Source organism: Myotis daubentonii, chromosome 1 (assembly GCF_963259705.1).
Source record: "Myotis daubentonii chromosome 1, mMyoDau2.1, whole genome shotgun sequence".
Taxonomy (NCBI): Eukaryota; Metazoa; Chordata; class Mammalia; order Chiroptera; family Vespertilionidae; genus Myotis; species Myotis daubentonii.
The window spans coordinates 9,425,798-9,452,138 of record NC_081840.1 but is presented as its reverse complement, the minus strand read 5'-3'; the positions used below and the strand labels follow the sequence as shown (position 1 = coordinate 9,452,138).

The following is a 26,341-nucleotide window of genomic DNA, read 5'->3' as shown; positions in this document are numbered from 1 at the left end:
TTTCTTATAATTATAGCTAGTCCCTAATATTCTATTCCTGCCCCTAACAAAAGAAAAATGGGGAGAAATATCCCACCTAAAGGTGTTATTATTTCATAACTACCTCAATCAATTTCTCTTATAGAACCTATCTCATAAAATAGTCTTCATTTGTGGGAAGCATAATGAGATTTAAAATGTTGTCGAACAAAATGTAATCTAAATTGGAAACTAATTTGTAGATGTAGTTAGCGGAACGGAGAACACAGCAAATAACAGATAAATTTAAAGAATCTTCTCCTCGCAGGTTTGGCACAGTTGATAGAGTGTTGACCAGCGGACTCAGTTCCAGTCAAGGGCATGTACTTTGGTTGCAGACTCCTCCCCAGCCCGGGACCTGCTGGAGGCAACCAATCGATGTGTTTCTCTGACATCAATGTTTCTCTCTGTCTTTCTGTATCTCTTCCACTCTCTCTAAAAATCAATGGAAAAATATCCTCCAGTAGGATTAAAAAAAAAAAAGAATCTTGATATATTAAAAATTACTTCTTTTATCATCATTATGCAAATCAAGATTCCAATAATGGTTGAAATTAAGAGCTTAGGCCGATGAGATATTACGTGTATGCCAAAGTTTTAAACTCTCTGCTCCCAATTTTTAGGACCAACATTTCAGAGAAATGATGCAAAATTTATGAACCCAGAGCTATTTTAAGGAAAATACATAACAATGACACAGAAAACAGAATGAGGCCGACTGAAACTACAAAAGAGTGAGTGCCCGCCTGGCACAGAGATGAGCATGTTGCATACATTATATCTCATTTAACCCACTCAAAGTCATCAAGGTGTTCCATGAAGACCCATTGACTTAGCTGTATTTTGGACCTTGGATATGCAGAAATCTAGGAGTAATACAAGGTTTTCTTTTCTAAAAATTGGTTCCATGACCAGGCTGGGGTGGCTCAGTTGGTTTGGTCATCATTGTGTACATGGAAAGGCTGTGGGTTCAATTCCCAGTCAGGGCACATACCTAGGTTGGGCGTTCAGCCCCCAGTGGAGGTGCATATGAGAGACAACCAACTGATGCTTTTCTCTAACATCAACGATTTTCTCTCTCTCTCAAATCAGTAAGCATATCCCTGGGATAGGATTTAAAGAAATAGTGGGTTCCATTAGATATTAGAAGGTAATTTTCAAATTTTAATTTCTAAATTCTTACCAAATTTCCCAATAGATTCAAAGAATACCTTGAAGAGTACTAAACCAGCAATACATTTTTTTTTAAAATTTATACAAGCATTTTTACTGGCACCTGACCCTAGTTGGCCTGGCTCAGTGGTTGAGCATCAACCTATGAGCCAAGTGGTCATGGTTTGATTCCAGGTCAGGGCACATGCCCCAGTTGTGGGCTTTAATCCCCAGTGTAGAGTATGCAGGAGGCAGCCAATCAATGATTCTCTTATTGATGTTTCTCTCCCCCGCCCCTTCTCCCTTCCTCTCTGAAACCAATAAAAATATATATTAAAGCCCTACCTGGTTTGGCTCAGTGGATAGAGCGTCATCCTGTAGACCAGTGGTTCTCAACCTCTGGCCCTTGAAATACAGTTCCTCATGCTGTGACTCAACCATAAAATTATTTTCACAACTGTAATGTTGCTACTGTTATGAATCGTAATGTAAATATCTGATACGCAGGATGGTCTAATGCGACCCCTGTAAAAAGGTCGTTTGACCACCCAAGGGGTCAAGACCCACAGGTTGAGAACCGCTGCTATAGACTGAAGGGTCTGTGTTCGATTCCGGTCAAGGGTACATACCTCCGTGGCAGGCTCCAGGGCGAGTGCAGGAGGCAACCAATCGATGTTTCACTCACATCGATATTTCTCTCTATCTTTCCCTCTCTCTTCCACTCTCTCTAAAATTCAATGGAAAATACCCTCGAATGAGGATTTAAGAAAAATGATGTTGAAAAACAAACATAAATAATTAAATTTATATATATATGAAATGATTCTCTTAAAAAATAAAAAGGAAGTTACAGAGTCCTCGCCCTGACTGGAGAGGCAGTGGGTCTCAGCTGTGGCCCCACGTAGAAAACCTGTGGAGGTTAAAGAGACAAATCCCCTCTCCTCCTAGGCTAATGCCTCTGGTCCTGGTGGGCCCTCTTCCAAAGTGATCGAAGAGTTCTCTGATGATTCTGCTGCACAGCCGAGTCCAGCACCACAGGCTAAGCGTGGGGGATGCTTAACTCACAGGGACTCCCCTGCACATGGGCCACTCACAGGGTCTCACCACAGAAACGCAGTCGCCATTCGATCCCTCGGAACTCTTGCTGACCAGGCTGGGCACCTGACTCACAGCCCCAACTACCTCCCAGACTTCCACGGTGGGTTCACATCCACAGGGAACTCAAAGCACTAGGAGTAAAAGTGACTCACCAAAGCTCTTTGCAATTTCCTCAGTTTCTCTACAGGCTCAGGGTCAAAGCCCAGAGTCCTCTGCATGTCATCGCTCTTCAGGACCAACATCATTTCCAGCATAAAGCGAATCCTAAAAATATAAACAAAAGAAAGAGAAAGCCATCATTTCAAATTGTCTATATAACCGACCTTCAATGTGGGAAGAAATAAACCAACTCTGCCCATGGCCATCACTGCTGGTAAACCTGATGGTCGCAGGCAGACCATCCCCACTCCAGCCTCTGCAGTAATTTAACATAAATCTGGCATCGGACCTCCACCAGGGCCTTGACCACTACCCACAGATCTCTGGTTCCCTCTCCTGCTCCCCCTCCCCAACTCCTCCCACTGATCCCCCCACATGCGCTCCTCCCTCCTGACCCTGTGCTCTGAGTCACCCCTCCTCTCCACGACAGTTGCCATTCCTTCCCCCACTCCTGGCCTTTTCATTTCTTTAACTTTTAATCTAAAATAATGTCATACTGAGAGAAAAGTTGCAAGAATAGTACAGAGACTTCCCACATACCCCTTTCTGAGATTTCTCCAAATGTTGACTTTTAAATGATATAATTCATGAACCACCAAACACCCACTCAGGGTGCAGACTCAGTGAGCACCAAAGCCCCACTGAAGCAAGTCTTGCCCCAGAAGGGTGTCTTTAGCACAGAAGTTCTCCCACTGCAGACGCAGCTGATTCTCACTGCCAATTGGCCTGGAGGTCAATTCCTCCCAGTGATCCTACAACAATCAAGGCATAACTACAATAAGACTGTGCAAAAAGCCCACAAGGGGGTGCACCAAGAGTGTCCACCTCAGGTAACTGGGGAGGCTGAGCCATTGGACCCTACAGGACACCTAGCACAGAAAATCACTCTACCAACACAGGGAAGCATAAAAAATGCGGAGACAAAGAAACAGGTCACAAATGACAGAAATGGAGGAAAGCAAACGACTGGATATAGAGTTCAAGGCCACGTTTATAAGGTTTTTCAAGAATTTTATGGAAGCCGCCGATAAATTTAGTGAGGCCCTCGATAAATCTAGTGAGACTCTCGAGGATATGAAAAAGGACCAACAAGAAATTAAGCATACACTGACTGAAATAAAGAATAATATACAGAGATCCAACAGCAGACTAGAGGATCCCAAGAATCAAGTCAAAGATTTGAAATACGAAGAAACAAAAAAGACCCAACCCAAAAAGAAAAAAAGATTCCAAAGATATGAAGATAGTGTAAGGAGCCTCTGGGACAACTTCAAGCGAACCAACATCAGAATTATAGGGGTACCAGAAGAAGAGAGAGGGCAAGATATTGAAAACCTATTGGAAGAAATAATGACAGAAAACTTCCCCTACCTGGTCAAAGAAATAGACTTACAAGTCCAGGAAGCGCAGAGAACCCCAAACAAAAGGAACCCAAAGAGGACCACACCAAGACACATCATAATTAAAATGCCAAGAGCAAAACACAAAGAGAGAATCTTAAAAGCAGCAAGAGAAAGACAGTCAGTTACCTACAAGGGAGTACCCATACGACTGTCAGCTGATTTCTCAACAGAACCATGCAAGCCAGAAGAGAGTGGCAAGAAATATTCAAAGTGATGAATGCCAAGAACCTACAACCAAGATTACTTTATCCAGCAAAGCTATCATTCAGAATTGAAGGTCAGATAAAGAGCTTCACAGATAAGAAAACGCTACAGGAGTTCATCACCACCAAACCAGCATTATATGAAATGCTGAAAGGTATTCTTTAAGAAGAGGAAGAAGAAAAAGGAACTCTTACCATTTGGCACAGCAAGGATGGAACTGGAGAGCGGATAAATACCACATGATCTCACTCACTTGTGGAATATAATGAACAACATAAACTGATGAACAAAGACTGATCCAGAGACGGAGAGGCATTGATTGGACTGTCGGGCCTTGGAGGGAAGGTAGGGGAGGGTGGGGGTAAGGGGGAAAGATCAACCAAAGGACTTATATGCAAGCATATAGGCCTAACCAATGGACACGGACAATGGAGGGGTGAGGGCATGATGGGGGGGGGGGTAGAGGGTCATGTGGGGACAAGGACACATATGTAATATCTCAATCAATAAAAAATATATTAAAATAAATAAATAAATGCCTCAGGAAGACTATAATTTCAGAAAAAGAAAAAAAAAAAGGCTAACATGCTAATTGTCCCTAACTGTTCCACCAGTCGCTATGACGCGCATTGACCACCAGAGGGCAGAAGCTCTGACTGGTAGGTTACCTAGCTGCTGGGGTCCAGATGATCCGGGCTGGGGCAGACAGGCCCAACATGCTCTGGAGCCCTCCCACGGTCGCTCCCCGGCCCTGATCGTGCACCGGTGGGGTCCCTCTCACAATCTGGGACCCCTCGGGGGGTGTCGGGAGAGCCGAATCCGTGCACCAGGCCTCTAGTTTTAAAGATTAAAAAATCAAATCACAGAAGCAGAAGATAACAGATTACTAGCAAATGAAACATAGCATTTACATCACTTCTTTCTATGTGCTGGTCAGCTTCTGCGGATTTAGGCACTTTAGGAGGCAGATTGAGTGACCAATCGCACCTGGTCCTGCCCTGGAACTTGCCGCCTGCCCCGATGGCTTTGGCCTGGGTCTCTTTGATCACTTCTAGGGACAAAACATCATCTTTTCTCAATGAAAAGCCCACATTTCTCAGCATTAACAGGATCAGGTCCATATCTTTCTCAGTGAAATTCCCAGTAATTTTTTCCAAAACGTGGAATACGAGGAGAGACTGTGCCACATGAAAGTCATACAAATGGGCAATGATGGTGAACAAGGTTGTCATACTCTTTGCCCTCGCTTCCCGACTTTTTGAGGGTCTTACTAAACTTATCAGCAGTTTCTAGAAAGTTCTTGAAAAACCTTAAAAGCGTGGTTTTGAACTATATATCCAGTAGTTTGCTTTCCTCCATTTCTGTCATTTGTGACCTGTTTCTTGGTCTCTGCATTTTGGCTGCTTCCCTGTGTTGATAGAGTGGCTTTCTGTGCTAGGTGTTCTATAGGGCCCAGTGCCTCACCCTCCCCAATTACCTGAGGTGGACACTTTTGGCGCACCCCTTTGTGGGCTTTGTGTGCAGTCTTGTTGTAGTTAAACCTTGATTGTTGTAGGTAATACTGGGAGGGATTGACCTCCAGGCCAATTGGCTGTGAGAATCAGCTGTGTCTTCAGTGGGAGAACTTCTATGCTGGAGACACCCCTCAGAGGCCCCGCTTCTCAGAGTCCCGACAATCCTTGCAAGGAGCTCCAAGACAAAGCTGCCCTCGAGTTCCGACTGATGCCAGACAGCCCCGTTTCTCCCGTATGAGTCTGGGTCCCCAGAGGCTCGCCCGGAACTGGAGCTCAGAGCTTGAGAATCCCTCCCGATTGAAAAAGACAACCATGTCCTCAGCGGCCAGCCCTCTCCTCTTGTGCCTCTGTACCTCTGTATTTACTTCCGCATTGCACCGCCTCTGAGTCTCGGTATGCTTTTCCCTTTCCTTCTAGTTGTACAATTTCCACTCAGCCAGCCTTCCTGTGGGTCTGGATGATGTCCGTTCCGTCTTTTAGTTGTATTCTTGAAGTGGTTGTGCGAGGCAGCAATCTCTGGTGTTTACCTATGTCGCCATCTTGGTTTTCCTCACTTCCCCTTTTACAGACGTCATCAAATGTCCTCACCACGACCTCCAGAAAAGGAGCACCTACCTACACGAATGAAACAGACCAAACGTCATCGCAACACCTGACAATCGTGGCAGCAAGTTACTCTCAGGGATCCTTCTTTTCAACAAGCTGAAGTGTTTATGTTGAAAGAGTCAGTACTTTTAAAATCAACGTGTCAATATACACATGGTAGGATACACACGCCCACAGGGCATACCCTTTAAAATCCAGTCTGAGTGTAGAGTATGATACAGGGCCACGCGACCTGGTGGATACAGCACAGAGCAATCCGCCACAGCACTGGGACCTGCCTGTAAGCACACCCTCTCATCTTCTAGGTCAAGGTGGACTGCCTCGGCCAGCAGCCTTCTGGTTCCTTGGAAAAAGACCACCGTACATCTCTGTCGGCAACGCTGCACATCTAACAGCACGCATTCTGGAGAAGGAGGCAGGAGCAGGACAAGGTGGAGGCATGGAGCCGTGTGGAAGGTGCGGTTAGGAAGGGAGACCTGCCAAACGCAGTCCTGTGGGACCTGGGGAGGAAGACCCCGAGGGAACTAGCAGGTGTGACCAGCCACTTGGCCACTAGATGTAAAAGATTAAACTCTGAGGAGCAGGAGGTGGAAGAGGAAACCTGGAGGGGAAAATCAGGTTATGGGGGGCTGCTTCAACTGTGGGTGCAGGTGAGTTCAACCACACAGGTTAGAGTGTGACATACATGCGTCATTGCTGAAGGGCAAACACTAAATGCTAGAAGCCTCCAGAGAAAGGCGCTGATGGGCAGGAGGGAACGACTTCACAGAGGCCAGCGCCCATTGACGGGATATCCTGTAAGTAACAAATAATAAATGTAACCTGTAAACTCCCTCCTGGAGGCCCTTCGTGAAAATCAACCTGAAGAGCATCCTATGACCACACATTATGCTCAAATGTAACTTAAAAAAGAGACATTAGCTCAGCCGGCATGACTCAGTGGTTGCAAGTCGACCTTCGAACCAGGGACTCGAGGTTTGATTCCTGGTCAGGGCACATGCCCAGGTTGTGGGCTCAATCCCCAATGTGGGGCCTGCGGGAGGCTACCGATCAATGATTCTCTCTCATCATTGGTGTTTCTTTCTCTCTCCCTCTTCCTTCCTGAAATCAATAGAAAGATATTTTAAAAATTAGAATTCTGCAGAAATAAACATTATTTATATTTAAAACTAGTGGCCCAGTGCATGATATTCATGTGTGTGTGTGTGGGGGGGGGTGGGGGTGGTTGTCCCTCAGCCTGTCCTGCACCCTCTCCAATCTGGGACCGCTGGCTCCTAATCACTCACCTGCCTGCCTGCTGGCCTGCTTGCCCCTTACTGTCCACCCCCACCCCCCCCCCCCGCCCCTGCTGGCCTTCTCCTCCCCAACTGCCCCCTCTTGCCATCCTGATCACCCCCAATGCCCCCTCTGCCGGACGGCTCCCCCCGCCAGCCTGATCACCCCTAACAACCTCTGCCTCGGACCCACCACAATAGCTTTCTCAGGAAGGACAGCTGGAAGATCTTCTGGTCTAATTAGCATATTACCCTTTTATTAGTATAGATAGTATAGATGCCTGGTGCACAGGTGGGGGCTGGCTAGTCTGCCCTGAAGGGGGTCTCAGTTCAGGGTGGTGGTCCCCTTGGGGGGTAGGGCCAGCCTGTGCAAGGGGCTGAGGGCTGTTTGAGGTCAGTGAGCAGACCAGCCAAGCCTCTGGCTTTGGCCAGAAGGTCTCTCGGTATAATTTGCATATTACTCTTATTTTATGCGTATAGATACTCGGGTGGAATGTTTTCAACACAGGATGGGAATTACTTAACTACATCAAATACCTGAAATTCTGGACGTATTTGATGTCTTCAATATAAACTATCATCAGTGGAGCATTTAAAACGAGCAATGCCGTTCATGGTGCTGAAGTTGTTAAGCTCGCACTTTGGTTCCGATGGGACTTGCATGCAGATCTGCAGAGACCTGGTGTCTGGTGGATAAATGACTCGAGAGCAGCTTAGGGGCGCACCCCAGGGGCGTGACCCACTCTGGGCCTCAGGCGAGGCTGCTGTCACCGCAGACCTGGGGCCTCATGGACGCGCGGGGAGAGCCCCTCTGAGTGTCCTTCCCGCCTCGGGGAAGGCTGACGGGGGAAGCGGACAATGACCTCCGGTGCCCCGTCCGGCGGATGCCTGACCTGCTGCCAGGGGTCGGGGACATTCTGTCTGAGCTGGACCCTGTGGCTGAGGACCACACCAGAGGACTTGGCCAGGGAAGCCCTGGGGCAGCGCCTGGAGCGGGGGCCACACAGGGCAGAGGCAACGCGGGCTCCAGCGCCCTCTGCAGGGCGGGCGGGCGGCCTGGGAGGGGGGTTTTTCTCAGAAACAAACCCTGATTCGGAAGGCGCCGCCCGGAGCCGCTGGTGCAGGCAGCGCGGGGAGGCCGACGCCCCGAGGCCCCGGGGCCTGAGCGGGGCCGGCCCCCAGCCCGCGCCCCGCGCCCCGTGGCCCCCACGTCCCATCTTCCCCGCAGAAGCTGACCGACTCCCCGCAGGAGCACGTCCCCCGCGGGGCTGCCTCCGAGGCCGCCTGCCGGGCTGCTCCCCGCAGGGTCAGCCGCCCCACGGCCCCGCCCGCCGCCCCAGGCGCAGGACCGCCCCGAGGTCCCCAGGGACCCGTGCAGCCAGCAACTACTCTGGCCAGACACTCTGATGCCCCGGGACCTCGCCATCTTCCCCAGGCGCCTCGCTGACTTCCTGAAGGGGCGGGACTTCCGGGCGGAGCACGGCGCTCCGTGAGGGGCGGGGCGTCCCCTGCTGGCTGGAGGCGGCAGTGCGTCTCCTCTCCAGCCAAGTTGTAAAGGGGTGGGTGGTGCGTGCAGAAGTGCGCCCCCACTTCTTCCTGGAAAGCCTGGTGCAGAGGACTCTGCACGCCCTGCTCAGAAGGGGCCATGCTTGTCGCAGGCGTGCATCTTGAGACACGTGCACGGGAGAGAGAACATGCCCACAGGGAAATGTGTCCTGGTGCCTGGGTCTGCATTTACCAGTATTTATGGGAAATTTCTGCTCAGCTTGCTGTCCTGAGACTGGTGTTTCCACTCCACCCCAGGGCTCCGTGTGCCCTGTGATACCTCTTCTGAGGTGTGTTCTGTGTCCCCAAATCCATGCGGATGGGACATTGTGACCGTGGTCTTGTTGGGAATAGGGCCTTTGCAGATGCAATCAAGTTCAGAGGAGGCCTTGGGTCTTGGATGGGTGGGCCCTCGCTGCAAGGACAGGTGTCCTTGTGAGAGGGAAATTAGACTCACTTGCAGAGAAGGGCATGTGACTTGCAGCCCCAGAAAGGCCAGCCTTGCCCTCACCCTGATTCCGGGGGTGAGTGTCTCACAGGCAGCGTGGAGAGCTCCGGTCCCTGCCCACCCGGCCGGTCACTGTCTCCTGAGCTCCTGGAGTGAAGCCACAGGAGAGGAAGGGACTCCCAGCTGCAGCCCCCAGCCTAGGGGTGAGGAGCATGAGAAAGGGGTGCCTGGGCCATGGCCCATCCCTGCCTCCCTGGGCACCTCCCATGCTGTGCCCTGACAGGTGGCTCAGGGCTGATACCTGCCCAGAGGCCCTGAGGACCCATGTTCAGGGCTGTGCAAGGGAGACCCAAGAGCAGGCGTGATAAAATTCATCTCCGTCTGTCCCCCCTCCTCCAGTGCTGCGTATACTCAGCACCCTCACTACCCCCACCCAGGTCTCTACAGGGTCTCCCTTCTGTCTTACACCCTGGAGCCCATGCCAGTCTCTCATCCAGCGATTTCTCTGGTGCTAATTGGGAAGAGGGAGTCAGTCTCCCTTTTTGTCTATTAAATAATTTATATTACATAATTTATATTAAAAACAAAGGTAATACCCCGGCCGGTGGGTGGGGCATGGATTGTCCTGTGCACTGAAAGGTCACCGGTTCCATTCCCAGTGAGGCAGATGCCTGGGTTGCGTGTTTGATCCCTGGGAGAGGTGTGTGTGGGTCACAAGTGATCAATGTCTCTCTGTCTCTCTCCTTCTCTCCCCATTCCCCTTTTTAAAATAAGTGAAACCATTTTAAATAAACAAAGGTAATAAATACTCCAAACTTGCCCCTTGTAATTATTTTCCTGTTACCTATGCTCTTGGGTTATTCATACCTATTGTCCCTGCGTGGAGGTGATATTATAGAACAGGCGGCACCGCACCTCTAGTCCCATCTTGGTGCGTAGGGATTCCAGGTTGGCAGCTTGAAATCAGCTGTAGTGAAAGTATTTACACAAAGGAAATTGGAAAATGTTACCAAATCAGGGCTTGATTTGTTTTCTTCAGTGTCTAGACATAAGAGTGATGGAGAAAATGTTAAAAATCAAGATTAAACTTAAAAGTATGTCCTGGGTGAATATTAGGATTGTACATTGTATCTCTGGTTTTTAAAAAAATGTCTGTAGGCATTACAATACAAATACAGTATAAGAATTTGAGGGACTTGGGCTGCCATTCAGAAAAGGACTACCTGATTGAGGTTCTCACAGACACTGTCAGCTCGCTTTACTTGCCAACATAAAAGAAAACATCCTCCAATATTCACGTTGGGGCCACACTCATCTCTCAGTCGAGGGCAAGCATAGGTGGGCGATCAATACACCTGTTTGGCAAAATGAATGAGATCTTTCTAAGGGAATCGATGGGCTGTGTGCATACATGTGTATATACATGTGTATGTATGTGTGTTGTGCATACAGATAAACATATTCCCTCTCTCCGTCTGGTTGGTGGATAAATATTTGGCTGGATGCTTCCTTCCCAAGGTTTGTCCAACGTTTTCTAATTTTCTCACTTTGCTGTTCTCCCAGGGAGAGCCCCTCTGGTACCACAGGCGATCCCACCCTCTCCGCAGGCAGACCTCGGCCTTGAGCTGTCACTTGGATGTTTCCCACCCCCCAGATCACACAGCTCCCAGGCCAGGGTAGAGGTGGGGCCCTGGAGCTCCCCGGGGCATGGTTTGGCTGCCCCCTCAGCAACGGGACCCCATGGTACTGCCCAGGGGGGCCCACCACCTGGGATGGCTGGGTATGTGAGCGAGACCTCAGAGTTGGAAGCAGCTGAGGGTGTGAGGGATAGGACACGGGGAAGAGAGAGGGGGAGGCCCAGCATGGTCTGGGGGAAGGGGACAGAGGTGATGAGAGGAGGCGCACAGAGGCTTTGGTGGGGGAGGATGGTGAACCGTGTGCTGAGCACTTTGAGTTGGAGGTGTCTCGGGACATCCAAGCTGGAAACAGACCTGGAGGTTCCCAGGAGAGGCTGGGGCTGGAGGTGTTTGGAGCCTTCGGGAAGATTGCAATGAAAGCTGTGGGTGTGTACGAGCTTGTCTCAGGCTGGAGGGGTGGGGGTGATAGAGGGCTGGGTGCACCCTGAAGTGGCCCATGGAGAAGCTAGACCGCAAAGAAATGCTGTAGCTGGTGTGGAGGCTGAGGGAGGGGAGATTCAGAAAGGAAGGCCACCCAGGGTGGATGCCGAGAGGTGCCAGGGGGCCGAGGTGTGGGAGGCAGGCAGACCAGTTGGCAAGCCCCTGCCAAGACCCAGGGACAAGGGTGTCGGGGGACCTGGGATGAGAACAGTCAGCTAAGATGGACGGGCAGATTCCAGAGCCATTCCCAGGTTCAGGGGCGCCATCACCTGTGGGAAGTGGTGAGAGGAGGGGTCCAGCCGACACCACAGGCTTTTGGCTTCTGTGACTGACAGCTGGTGTCCTTGGGTAAGTAGGGAGCCCAGAGGAGCCAGGGAGAGTGGAGGAAGCCTGCAGCCTGGGCAGAAGGTCTAAGACAGCCGATCTCAGGCCTGAGGCTCAGCAGTGGTCAGTGCTGGGGGAGCGTGTGGGTCAGCCCTGCAGAGGGGGTCTGGAGGGAGCTGCCTCCACAGTGGAACCTGGGAGTGAGCACACAGGAGCGTTCAGTGAGTGGTTGTGGAAGGAACGATTGAGTGACAGAGCGACTGGCAAGTGTGAGTCCTGAAGAGCTGTCCCAGATGGGAGAGAATCAGGGAACAGAGGCTGAGAGCTCTGAGGGGGCCAGTGTCAGACCCTGCAAAAGCCAAAGTCACAGGGGAGGCGGCCTGCAGGTGCCACTGCTCAGTTTGGCTCCAGGCATTGGGGAGGGCAGCTCGCTGAGTGGCGGCTCCCACAGCTGCAGGACCTCCGGAAAGAATGGGATAGGAGGCGAGAGGAGGCACCTTACAGGAGAGGTTTGGTGAGGAAGGAAAGGGGCAGCTGGACAGAACACCATTAGATCAGGGGAGGGGATGGCTACATGCCTCCCTCCCTCCCTCCTCCTTCTGACACTTCCTGGTTGAGTGGCCTTGGAAAAATCCAATGGATCACTTTAAGCTGAGCTCCTGTTGTGATACAAATCCCATATCAAAATGGGATTCAACTAAGAGTGTAAAATAAACACTTGCATGGTAAACAGGAAACCTCGCTTTCCCATGCTCTGACCTTGTGGCAAAGAGAGCTGGTGGATTCCAGGGGCTGGAAAGACTGGGGGGCTGAGCAGGGAGCCCAGAGACCCTACACCCCAAAACGCTGCCAGTGACAAAGTGGTGAGAAAAACTAGAACTCAATTCTACAACATCTCATTTTATTACAAACCCGTCCTTGTATTCCAGAATCAATGGCTATTTAATATACAACCCAAAGCACTTTGACAATTGACCATGTTAACATTTCTCAGTACTTTAGCTCTAACGGAGAAAATCCTTATAAAACCCCAATCACCAGGTTTAGGACCTCCCACGATGAGCACCTTTAGTAGCAAGAGGAAACAAAATGTGTCAGGAATCCGGCCAAACACACAGCAGCAGGTGAGACTCCCGACGCAAACAACTGACTCCTTAGGGAATATAAAAATGGAGGGTCCCCCAAGAATGGTACACAGGTCAGACTCCCAATAAACATGACTCCCTATGGAACATAAACATGGAGTGTCCCCCAAGAATGGTACACAGGTCAGACTCCCCATAAACATGACTCCCTATGGAACATAAACATGGACTGTCCCCCAACAATGGTACACAGGTCAGACTCCCCATAAACATGACTCCCTATGGAATATAAACATGGACTGTCACCCAAGAATGGTACACAGGTCAGACTCCCGATAAACATGACTCCCTATGGAACATAAACATGGACTGTCCCCAAGAATGGTACACCGGTCAGACTCCCGATAAACATGACTCCCTATGGAATATAAACATGGAGATTCCCCAAGAATGGTACACAGGTCAGACTCCCGATAAACATGACTCCCTATGGAATATAAACATGGAGTGTCCCCCAACAATGGTACACAGGTCAGACTCCCGATAAACATGACTCCCTATGGAATATAAACATGGAGATTCCCCAAGAATGGTACACAGGTCAGACTCCCGATAAACATGACTCCCTATGGAACATAAACATGGAGTGTCCCCCAACAATGGTACACAGGTCAGACTCCCGATAAACATGACTCCCTATGGAACATAAACATGGAATGTCCCCAAGAATGGTACACCGGTCAGACTCCCGATAAACATGACTCCCTATGGAATATAAACATGGAGATTCCCCAAGAATGGTACACAGGTCAGACTCCCGATAAACATGACTCCCTATGGAATATAAACATGGAGTGTCCCCGAAGAATGGTACACAGGTCAGACTCCCGATAAACATGACTCCCTATGGAACATAAACATGGAGTGTCCCCCAAGAATGATACACAGGTCAGACTCCCGATAAACATGACTCCCTATGGAACATAAACATGGAGTGTCCCCCAAGAATGGTACACAGGTCAGACTCCCGATAAACATGATTCCCTATGGAACATAAACATGGAGTGTCCCCCAACAATGGTACACAGGTCAGACTCCCGATAAACATGACTCCCTATGGAACATAAACATGGAATGTCCCCCAAGAATGGTACACCGGTCAGACTCCCGATAAACATGACTCCCTATGGAATATAAACATGGAGATTCCCCAAGAATGGTACACAGGTCAGACTCCCGATAAACATGACTCCCTATGGAATATAAACATGGAGTGTCCCCCAAGAATGGTACACAGGTCAGACTCCCGATAAACATGACTCCCTATGGAACATAAACATGGAATGTCCCCCAAGAATGATACACAGGTCAGACTCCCGATAAACATGACTCCCTATGGAACATAAACATGGAGTGTCCCCCAAGAATGGTACACAGGTCAGACTCCCGATAAACATGACTTCCTATGGAATATAAACATGGAGTATCCCCCAAGAATGGTACACAGAGGTTAGACTCCCAACAAACATGAATGACTCCCTATGGAATGTACATCTAGGGTGGTCCAAAAAATGTGCACACCGTGAAAAGAAATAATAAATCAACTCCCGAAGGAATAGAATGGCTGCCTTTTGAACATATAGGGCGCACCCCCACCACCCCCATGTACATACAGGTGAGACTCTGGTGGAAGAGAATGACCCCCAATGGAACGGATTGTAGAGTTCCAAAAAAATGTGCACACACTTTTAACAGCTGACAATTCACTGAATTTTCACCTTTTCATGTTTAACTCATTTGAAGAAATGGGTGAAGCCAGACTGAGCTTTGAACAAAGAAAATTTCTGCACTAGGCCTTTTATGGGGACACATAAAAGATAAAAGTTGACGGCAGACAACAGACAACGGTGAGGAATCCAGGGCAGCTATGGAGAGAGATACGCACACACACCCACCGCAGGAACGGTTCTTGGTGTTGGCGCCTCCATCGCTCGCCTCAGTTCTGGCGCTGCTGCTGAGGAAGCAATGGAATCGCAAACACCGAGAGCCGCTGCTCTGTGTGTGCGCATCCTCTGTCCACAGCGGCCTCGGTGCCTGCACTGTGGCCCGTTCTGTACCAGACACCTCATCCTTTGTGTGTCCCCAGAAGCAAGTCCAGAGGATACATCTCCTTTGTTCAGAGCTGAGTCTGGCTTCACCCATTACGTCAAATCCGTTAACCCTGAAATGGAGTGAAAACTGAGTTATCAGCTGTGAAAGTGTATTTACATTTGGGGGGACACCCTGTGGTATATATATATTTGGGGGGACACCTCAAAGCACATCTATTTCACGAGGGTGAACACATGTATGTAATAGATTAAATTTGGTTTCTACCCCAGGAAGTCACTCAAGGAATAATAAAGTCTCATGCTCGATGGGGACACTGGGGCGCTGCAGCCACTTTCAAATCAGGCTGCACCTGCCTCTCGCACACGCTCCCCTCTGCACACGGTGGACACTTGCTGGGAGGGGGCGGGCCGGGCTTTTCTTGCCCCATCGCCCAGGCCGGGCAGACCCAGTGTTTACAGAAAAGTGAGCAGGTGGCCCAGGAGCCAGCTGGAGAGAGGCAAAGCCTGAGGCCACCTGCCTGGAAGACCGCCCTGGCCTGAAGGACATGGGGCCCAGGCCTGGCTTGGCAACGCTCTGGGTTAACAGTGAGCCTGACACCAGGGTCCACCAGGACCTCAAGGTCTTGTCGTTTGGCTGGTCTGGGCTTCTCCTGGGACCACCAGGCTTCTGGGAGAGGGAGGCAGGAGTCCGGACCACGAGGCCCAGCCTGAGAGAGTGCGTGCGTGCGTGTATCTGCTCACCCGCACACGCACTCGCACACGCACGCTTAAATGGAGGTGAAGTAGCTAACACGTGTCCTAAGGGGCACGCTCACAGAGTGGCGGCCTCGGGGATGTCGGTCTGTCATTGCACTGTGAGCATCCCCAGGCCAAAGTGCATTTGTTCACAAGATTCCAGTGGCTGGAGGGTCAGACAGGAGTTCCACATATGGGGGTGTGACCCTTAGGGCTGTCACAGCATCATCACTAACGGGACAAGTGGAAGCAGCACGGGAACCCCTTTCCTCGTTCCACAGCCGCTCCGGGCACCACAGGCGGACGGGAGAGGAGGCCGTTGTCCTCAGAGGCACGTTGGTAGTTTGAAGGCTCGGGAGCTGCTTTGGGGTCAGGAGGAGGGGCCACTATGGGTCCTCTGGCCTTTCCGTACGGGTCATTGGTGGTTTTCCTTTTTTTTTTTCTTCATAAATGAGGGAGGGTATTTGGTGAGGAACTGGTAAAGGGAAAGGAATCTGAGTGTCTGGGGAAGGGAGAGCCTATTTAGAAGGGGGTGGGATGTCCGAGGATGACCAGCACTGAAGGCGCTTCCACAAAGACGGGCGGGCCGCCGGTGACTTGTCTGTCTTCTTCCGTTTTTTCTTTTTGTTCCGAGCGGCTACGTTGTTATCTGGAGATAACCCAGGAGAAGAAGGAAAAAAGAAAACAACAGAAAACACGAAATAAATGAACTGAATAATAACAAATGATGCTACATTCGCAAACCATACTCGGGAAACCAGAATCCTGTCCAGCCCAGGAGAGATGGAAACAATACCCACGGCACAACCAGAATCAGGACTCGGTGAATCATTTAGGCTCCGACTCCATTTAGTTAATTCAGTGGCACCCTTGTGCCAATGCTTTACTTAGCACGTGAGAAGTCTATATTGCTCTAGGAGCTGATGTGTTAAACCATTTTTCAGTTTCAATGTGTTAAATTATTAAAAAAGATGTTTATTAATTTAGGACCTGCCTTTTCATACTCATCCTTTTTAAAAGTGTTTTTATTGATTTCAGAGAGAGGAAGGGAGAGAGAAATAGAAAGATCAATGAGGTTTCTATCATGGATTGGCTGCCTCCCGAAGGTCCCCTCCTGGGAATCAAGCCCGCAACCCAGGCACGTGCCCTGACCAGGAATCAAACTGTGACCTCCAGGTTCATGGGACGATGCTCAACCAACTGAGCTGCACCAGCTGGGCTTACTCAACCCTTTTCATGACAGGCTTCCTGACACCTTGGTGACACACACTAACTCCTGCTCCTGTTCAAAAACCTTGGAACACGTAACGGTATGTTTCTGTAGTAAAACTGTCGACCTCAACTCTTCACTAATACTTTTCTTCTTAAATCCTCACTGGAGGATATTTTTTCCATTGATCTTTAGAGAGAATGTGGAAATGGGGGAGGAGAGAGAGAGAGAGAGAGAGAGAGAGAGAGAGAGAATAAGTTTGAAAATAATGAGAGTACCTACCTCTGCCAAAATAGCTAGAGCTCTACCTCTTTTGGATGCCAAAACACCCTCAACATCAGAAATTATTCCTGTTTAGTCCTAGCTGGTTTCGCTCCGTGGACAGAGCATAGGCCTGCGGACTCAAGGGTCTCAGGTTTGATTTCGGCCAAGGGCACATGCCCAGGATGCAGCTCAATCCCCAGTAGGGGGCGTGCAGGAGGCAGCCAATCAATGATTCTCATTATTGACGTTTCTATCTACCTTATCCTTCCTCTCTGAAATCAATAAAAAATATATTTTGAAGTAATATTCCTGTTTAGATTCCTACATATCCTCGACTCTAAACCTACCCTCATGGCCTTTAAGTCATAGTCTGACCAGAGCAGACAATTGGTCTAACTTTCTGAGCATGTCATGTACATGAACATAACTGATTCACCCGATTTCTGATTAAGGATTCAAGTCCATAGAGCAGCGGTTCTCAACGTGAGGATCGCGACCCCTTTGGGGGTCGAACGACCCTTTCACAGGGGTCGCCTAAGACCATCGGAAAACACATACATCATTACATATTGTTTTTGTGATTAATCACTATGCTTTAATTATGTTCCATTTGTAACAATGAAAATATATCGTGCATATCAGATATTTACATGACGATTCATAACAGTAGGAAAATTACAGTTATGAAGTAGCAACGAAAATAATTTTATGGGTGGGGGTCACCACAACATGAGGAACTGTATGAAAGGGTCGCGGCATTAGGAAGGTTGAGAACCACAGCCATAGAGGCACCTCGGTTACTTCTTTTCCCCACAGCGCCATCTGCTGACCACAGCACCCAGCACAGGATAAGGACCCACTACTCAATGCTGGGGCCCCAGGTGGGTTCAGCATCTTCAGGGACCAAAGCAGCTTGAAGTGCAGGCAGTGCTCACAGGGGTCAGAGTTCAGGCCCCTTATCCCTCAGACCCGGGTTCAGATCCCAGCTCCAACACTTACTCTCTGGGCCAGTGCTTAATCCTGGCAAACCGCACTTTCCCAGCTCTGAACAGGGGACAGGAATGGTGCCGACCTCACCCGGAAGTTAGAACCAAAGGCGATAGATAGAGCGGGTCAACTGCCTAAAGGGTGCTGAGCCCAGGAAGCACCATTGCACGGCTGCCGTTACCCACATTTAACAATGACCTGCTCATTCATGGACCCCAACGACAGTTTGGATCAGTCGAGCATTTTTTTCTCTGAAAGGTTTGCCAACTCCATTAGGCTGATTGTAGTCATTAAGTCAACTCAGACAATAACACAAGTTGAGGTGGTAAATGTCACAACATTTAAGGAGCCAGTATGAAAGCTTCATGATCATTTCCCTGAATGTAAGCTTTTGACCTAATTCACCTGCTGTAAAGACTGGGCATGCAAGCACTAGTCCCCAAACAGTGGGCATGCATGTGCACACCTCATTTTAGCATCTCCAGTGACACACCAGGACTTGAAGTGGTGACTGCCACCTGGAGAGGCTTGTGCACACGTCACACTCAGAAGGCGGCTTGGCACAGGGCCTGGGCCCTGTCAGCTACTGGAACGCCAGCTACTGAGAGCACACGAGTCTCAGCCACGGCCCTGGTCCTCAGAAAGCCCGTGTCCTTCATAAAATTTGCTTTCTCAGGGGGCTTGTTGGGCAGGTTTGTAGGTAAATAATGTACACAATGATATTTAAACGTGAATTTGAAGACGAAACCACGTTTCAGACGATGGCTTTGTTTAATCGATTGTAAAATGCACATTTCACCCCCAAACGTTACATCTCTGAAATCAGGATGCAGCTTCGAGCATCTCTCCCATCTTGGTCGGCGAGGTGGCAACTCAGACAAAATCATCACTGCCACCACCCATTCATTTCCTTTCTATGATCACATAGTCATACAGCTTACAACTGCCAGCCTCTTAGATCCGATGAAACATATGCAGCACATCAACTAGAAACCCATTTCGGAACCTCTGGCTCACTCCCACCCCAGCCCTAAATGACCAGGTACAGCGCCCCCTGGTGGGAGGACTCAAGGCCAGGAGGTGGGAGAAGAGAACCGCACCTGTTTTTCAGAGGGACAGAGAGCTCAGCCCCCGAGGCCCCCTGAAGACCTTGCACGTGTCCATTACGTGTTAAATGCAACGGGATCTCCCTCCAGAAATGGCTCATCCCAGGCCTGGCAGATACAAGGAAACCCCAAAACTTACCCTCTTGGGCTCTCTCTGCGGTAACTGTATGGAGATCCGCTCTGGACATTCCAGGACCCACCACCTGTATGTGATGGGCGAGGCTTCTCGTGCTAAAGGAACTAAATTGTTCTGGGACGAAACTCCCACAGCACTGACATGGGTTTATATTTTCTATTTGGCTGTTCACATACCTAAGTGGGGAGCACACCCCCTTCAGGCGCCTACACACGTGTGCACACCCAGCACGCCATCTCGTTGGTGCTGCCCCGTCCACGAGGGAGACCTGAGGTCCTCCCCTTCATTTCCCACCTGGAGCCAAGGCACTCCTCCTACCTTTGCCCACAGGCACACTGGGGGTGTCTCGCTCTTCCATCCGGTATGAGCATGATGGCGTGGCCTCCAGGGGCCCGGGAGGGCGGTCTGGGCTCAGCTCCGCTGGTTCTCTTGTGCTTTTGTGTTTGAATAGTCTGATAACGGCTCTGGCTCCGATCCAGCGCTTTTTCCTATTAGAAGTAGAGGCTTAGGACTCTGCCAACCCTCACTGTCCCTCCATCCGGGCAAGTGGCTGTAAATCTGGGGTTCAGAAGGATGGAGCTCTTCGCCAGCACCATGATCTTTGTATGCGGGGCTCAGGGGGTAGAACACAATTTGCAGTGAATTCACACAGACCCCACTCTGGACCTGCCATAGAGGGGAAGATGCGGGCCCAACAAACTGGTCACTGCTCTAGATGCTACGGCTTTCCCCGCTCATGAGAGAGCAAGCGTTCTGTTCTGTGCCACAGTTACTGCCATTAAATCAACTCACTTCCTGGGAGCAGGATCCTTGGGTTCGTAGGCGTCCAGGACTGAGTCCTCCTCCTCTCTGTAAATAGAGGAGAAAGAGAAGCAATCTGGTTTTTAAAATAAAACACGTAAATTGACTCAGCCCAGCCCGGGACCTGGTCCAGAAGGGCCGGCATTTTCCTGGGAATCAGACATCACGGTGCTCATGGCCTTGTGATTGCTGAGTCAGGAACATGGGGATGAAAGCTCGTGATGTGGGTCCGGGAACCCTAACACGTGGAGGAGACCTGCTGAAGCACCGAGGATCAGGCTGAGCGTCGTCTCAGGAGAGCAAGCCCCAAACTATGTGGAACTCAGGGTCGGAAACCCGTGGGCCTTGACAGCTCAGACCCTGCTTTCCTTGCTGGAAAATGAGTCCCCTGGGTCGAGGCAGCTGCTCAGACTGTCAGTCATGAAGCTACCGAGGTAGATGGAAACATTGTCCTGGGGTAAGGATTAAAAAAAAAGATTAAAAAAGGAATGACCTGGCAGCCCGGGCCTGCCCCCCAGCTGACAGCCCTCAGAGGGTGTGTGTTCCCCACCAGGGTCTGCTCTGACGCTGACACTCCTTCCCCACCGGCTGGACCTGCCTGGCCCTGGAGGCACCTGAGTCTGTAGCCCCCAATACATATTAGAACAAGGCTGTGGGAAGGAAGGCTTCATGTGGCCGTGCCTCTGGGTTGAGACAAGACCTGGATTTGAATCCTGACTGGGCCACTAACTAGGAGCATGAACTTGAGCAAGTTATTGAATCTCTCTGAGCCTCTTTCCTCATCTTTTTTTTTTTTTAAAGAGGAATAACAATAATGCAGTTAATTCTCATGGTTCACAGTATAATGTCCTATCAAACCACCGAGAACACTCATTTAGTGGACACTGAAACTGTCCCCCCCGGTTCCTGTGCGTCTCAAATGCCGCTCCTTTATTCCCCATGAGGCTCAGCGCAGACTTGCACTTGGGGACACTGGACAGCACTGCAGCACTCCACTTAGGGGCCATTTCAAACAGCGACATCGCCACCAAAAAGCACGAAAATAGAACTCCATGGCACTCAATGGGCCACAGAAGGGACACTGGTTTGCAGTGTGAGAGCTGAAACAAGGCAGGAGCCAAAGGTCTTGTTCAGCCTCCCCTGCAATGTACCCATCGGCGACCCCAGTATCTCCCACTCTGGACAGGCCCATGAAAGGCTACCGCTACCGATTTGGGGGTTCACGTGCATTTCAGGGAGGAGGTGAATTCACCAAGAGGGAATGCGTGAATGCCGGGGACCGAGCGCCTCTCCCTCACGGGATGGCTGGTGGTGGAGGATGAAGGGGCCCTCGCCCGATACAATCATCACCATCATCAAGGTGCAGGGGAGGTCACCAGGCCTAGACAATGCAGCATCCCAGTGTCCCCAGCCCTCCCCTCCCGGCCACCAGCTGGCGTGCCTTTACCTGTGACCGTCCAGCTGTGACCATGACAGGGCTGGTAAAAATACACCATCACCAGGGGACTCGCTTGAGCTCAGCTCAGTGGGTGCTGAGTGAGTTGCTCGGAATGAAACCTGGCAGAGGCGCTGCAGGGGGCGGAGGCGGTTACCTGTCCAGCTCCTGCCGCAGCCTCTCCTCCTCCTGGGCGGCCAGGGCGTTCGCCTCCTGCTCCTGTTTCAGAGCCTCCCTCTGGGTGTGCAGGAGCTTCCCCAGCTCCTGCAGGGATTCCTCGTGCTGGCGCTGGTCCTGCTCCCTGAGGAGGGAAACACCCGCTAGGCACCCACACACAGGAGACTGCACAGCCTCCGGGAGCGGCTTCTCTCTGCAGAGCTGAGCGCGGCGGGGATGGACACGGGTCCCCTCCAGCCCGGAGCCGAGTCCCTCCTCCCACCCGACCCTTCTCCAGGGTCCCTTCCAGTCCCTGGGTAAGCAGCCTCTCTCCGTTAGCCTGCTGGGAACACCAACACTGTTTTCTGAACTCCCTGCCCTTCTCACAGAGACCAGCACAGATTCAGGGAATTCCACCCACGGGACAGCTGACTCCCTCCCCGGGGCCAGAGGAGCCCTCCGCCCAGCTCAGGAACAGAGTCTCCCTGGGCTGAGCCAGGCAGATGGGGCCAGAGGCCTGTCTGCTGGGGCCCAAGCAGCTGCCAGGGGCCAGTGGCACACAGGCACGTGCACACCCACATGCCCTGCTCCTCTAGGCACCCCCAGTCCAGCCCTTACCCTCCCCCTCACTCAGGGCTGTTATTTTCTTCCCCTCTCAGTGCTTACAGGGTCCGGCACAGCCTCTCTGGAGGCTGCAGAGAACAAGGGGGAGCCCCTGACCAGCCCCTGGCTGTCCCTCCGGCCTGCTGGAACCTCCCGGTCAGGTGACTCGGCAGCTCCTCGTGACTCATCCCCTTTCGCTCTTCCCCACGCAGGCAAATCCCTGTCCAGACCCCCTTCCTGACGTCTCCACACCCAGAGACAGGCTGACAGAGACCACCCAGGGTTCCAGGGTTTGCAGCCTCTGTCTGCAGCCCTCCACCTCCACTCTACCACCCCCATCAGCTGTCCTTGTACCATCTGCAGGAGCCAAGACTCGGGGGGACTCAGACTCAGAAACCTGCTGTGGCGGCTCCTGAAAGACAAGCCTCCTGTGGCCATTAGCCTCGGGCGGAGGCTGCCCCGACGTGGGAAGTGGCCAGTGGGGGTGGAGGACCTGCCTGGCTTTCAGGGTGGTGATTGTTCTCCTCCAGGTAAATGATTCTGGGAAAAGCCATACAGCTTTGCCAAGTGGCCATGGACCATTAGCGTTCCCAACTCCTGCTTCCCTGTTGTGTCTTGGAAAAGCACACGGATCAAGCACACTCCAACCGTTGGTAACCACCCTCCTGCAGGGCAGAGACTGCGAGCCTCACTCCCCTGAGGCTCCGGGATGAGGCTTGACACCCAGGAAACGTGTGCCAGGGAGCGAAGGAGTGAGGGTCCCAGTCAGGTGTCAAGTGAAATGAATCGTGCTCCAGGCACCTCCACCTCCCACCCTGCAGCCCTGCTGCAGACAGACCAAGGGCTCCAGCTCCCCCTGCAACCAGCAAAATCACTGAGTGACACAGGAGGTCTATCAAGCGAGGAGCTACCAGCAGAGTGACAATGAACTCCTCCTTCAGAGCCAGTCAGATGCCACTTGCACAAACCTTCCCCGTGTGAGCAGACATTAAGAATATCACGTCACTGTTATAATAAATCACTAAAGGCCTGGTGCACGAAATTTGTGCACGGGAGGATGGGTCCCTCAGCCCAGCCTGCACCCTCTCCAATCCGGGCATTCCTCTCACAATCTGGGACCAATGGCTCCTAACCCCTCTGCCTGCCTGCCTGCCTGCCTGATCACCCCTAACCACCTCTGCCTGCTTGCCTGATCATCCCTAACCACCTCTGCCTGCTTGCCCGATCATCCCTAACCACCTCTGCCTGCTTGCCTGATCGCCCCTAACTGCCTCTGCCTCAGTCCCTGCACCCGGGATCCGGGTTTCCCTCCCTCTGGCCAGCCATAGGCGCCCAGGACCTCCAGCAGCTTCGCCTAGGCCAGCCGCGGGTGCCCTGAACCCCCACCTGGGACCCCTGGCAGCTTTGTCCAAGTCCCGGCTTTGTCAGGAAGGACATGTCTGGTCAGACTAATTAGCATATTACCCGTTTATTAGTATAGATAGGGCCTGAAGGATAAAGCTGGTAGGTGCTCGGTGAGGGGTGGGCACCTCAGGAGTTTCCCATCATTAGTCAGCTGGGTGCATTCCCACCACATCTACACACAGCACCATGCGCCCCCTAGATGCTCACTAAGCATCACGTGAATGTGGGATGGGTGCAGGAGGAGGCAGAGAGGGGGATGCCAAGAGGCAGGAGATGCTCATTCTGGCTGGAAGGAACAGAGTCTGATAGGAGCAGACGTCTCGGCACCCCTGAAGGATGGGGACCTGAGAGGATAAAGGGGGTGGGAGGCCCCGGAGAGTGGACAGGAAGCACTGGGTGAGCGTTTAAACGAATGTCATGGCCCCCACGCTCACGGCAGCAGCAGGCGCCCTCAGCAGGCTCTGCTGGCTCAGTGTCATCCCGGGACCCTGTGATGGAAACTCCCCGCACCTCAGCTGCTTCCACTACTGAAGATCCCCCATTTGCTCAGCGTCTTGTTGAGGAGGAATCGAGGGAAATACTGTGAGCGGGGATGTCTCACAAGCTCAGGGAGCAGACGATAGGCAGCTCTCTCCTGTGCTGCTCCAAGTGTGGAGCCTCTCTGTAGCCACATCTCTGCCGTCTCCCCTGAGCTGGAATCCCGGGCACATCACACCTCCCCCAGGCTCTGGATGCCGCTGCACCTGCCCCGGACCTGGAGCCATCGGGATCTGCCGGAGCAGGAGCTTGGGCGACGTTGGCTGACTACACACACACAAAGCCCTGATCGGGCAGAAGCGTATAGTTGAGATTTGTGCATTTCAATGTACATCGATTTTACCTTAACAAAGGAGTATGGAGGTGGAGAGTCAGAGGTAAAGATGACATGAGATTGGCAGGCTATTCAAGTACTGACGTCAGGGATGAGTACATGGGGCTCTCACTACACAATTCTGTACATTTCCATACATTCAAAGGTTTCCAAAATTAAAAGTTAAACACACACACACACACACACACACACACACACACACACACACACAGAATCACAGATTCTGAGACTTTGACAGGGAAGAAAAGGCCTGGAAGCTGGCAAGGCACGTCCCTGTAAATCGGCAGCTGTGGTGAACGGCCCTCCTTGTTCTTGGTTGGAGGGAAGAGAAAGAGGAAGAGGAAGAGGGGGCAGGAAACCCCAGGGGTGCAGGGACCCCAATGCTGACACATGGTTTCCCTGAGCCGCGATCGGCTGGGCACACCCATCTCCCCTCAGGGACCCTCCTGCCCCTCAGCCTCCAGCTGCACCCACCCCACATCGCTGAGGGGGACGTTCCATTCACTTCTCTTCCTGTGAAGCAGCAGATCCAGGGGAACCACGAGGGGCCAGAGCAAAGGGGGACGGGAGCCTGGAGAGCTCGCCAGTCACCCGGACCGTTGCCGGCACCCACCTACGCCTGAACGCCTTGCTCGCCATTTCCAGGGAACGGCGCAGCAGGGTCTTGTGGCGGCTGTGCTCCTCCACGAGGGCCTGGTACTGCCCAGACAGCTGGTCATGGAGCGCCTTCAGGCTTGCGTGGTCCTGCCGCAGGGCCTCGTGGACTTGAATCAGCTGCTCCAGCAGCTCGTACAGCTCCTCACACTCCCTCTCCTTGGCCGCCTGCCGGTTCTTGGAGGCCAGGAGGGAGGGGTCCAGCTGCCGGGAGGGAAAAGGTGATGATGCCTCACCGGTGCCGGTCCCGGGAGTCACAGACTCTGCATCCCCGCACCCCCACATGCAGTGAGGGGCCAAGAGCAAGGCACCAAAATAGCAGGGGCCCTCAGGGGAGGAGAACCCCAGCTGTGCTGAGGGCAGTTCTACCAGCACTTAAGGAACTGCACTGGGAAAGCCCACAGCATAGACGGACTATCACAAGGTGCTACACATGTGACCTTTTTGGGCAAATTATGCCCTTTCTCTGCATAAGCTCATTGGGTGCCCTCTTTGACTACTTTGAAAAGCCTATTGAAGAAAAGAGTAATAGAAAATTAGTAAGGACGTAGAATATCTGAACAACATTACCAACCAATTTACCCTGATATTTACAGATCAACCATCCACCCAACACAGCCAGGAGCACCTCCCCTCTCCTCCCTCAAGTCCTGTCAATCAAAAACAAGATGGCCAGTGTCCCTGGGAGGCAACACCTCTCCCTATCCCCTTGTCACAGTGAGACATGCTGGTCTGAGCTGCAGCTGAGCCAGGAAACTGGTCACCCAGAAATCACTGATCAATGACCAGGACACGGCTGTGACCCTGGACGCTCCCCCTTGCAGGCAGGGGTGCCAGGGGAGGCATGCGCACTGGGGGCCTACCTGTGGGGCCTTCGCCTGTAGGGTGTCTACTGCGTCGAGCACCTGTTTTAGGTCTTTC

General features: G+C 51.6%; 1 protein-coding gene and 2 long non-coding RNA genes across 3 annotated transcripts; all 3 read right to left on the bottom strand.

The window, feature by feature from the left end:
* Positions 1-12,746: 12,746 nt before the first annotated feature.
* LOC132215306 (uncharacterized) lies at positions 12,747-13,484 on the bottom strand. Its single transcript, XR_009448502.1, has 3 exons — positions 13,427-13,484; positions 13,079-13,152; positions 12,747-13,008 (listed from the first exon to the last, which is right to left on the bottom strand). It is a non-coding gene; the product is annotated as an uncharacterized LOC132215306 (long non-coding RNA).
* A 295-nt stretch (positions 13,485-13,779) lies between these two features.
* On the bottom strand, positions 13,780-14,409 carry LOC132215273 (uncharacterized). The gene is made up of 3 exons (XR_009448497.1): positions 14,333-14,409; positions 14,193-14,266; positions 13,780-14,057 (listed from the first exon to the last, which is right to left on the bottom strand). It is a non-coding gene; the product is annotated as an uncharacterized LOC132215273 (long non-coding RNA).
* Positions 14,410-21,885: 7,476 nt separating this feature from the next.
* LOC132222881 (protein Daple-like) lies at positions 21,886-26,053 on the bottom strand. The gene is made up of 2 exons (XM_059678230.1): positions 25,380-26,053; positions 21,886-22,033 (listed from the first exon to the last, which is right to left on the bottom strand). The coding sequence occupies exons 1-2, from the start codon at positions 25,703-25,705 to the stop codon at positions 21,886-21,888; spliced, it is 474 nt and encodes a 157-aa protein (XP_059534213.1). The 5' UTR covers positions 25,706-26,053.
* Positions 26,054-26,341: the final 288 nt, after the last annotated feature.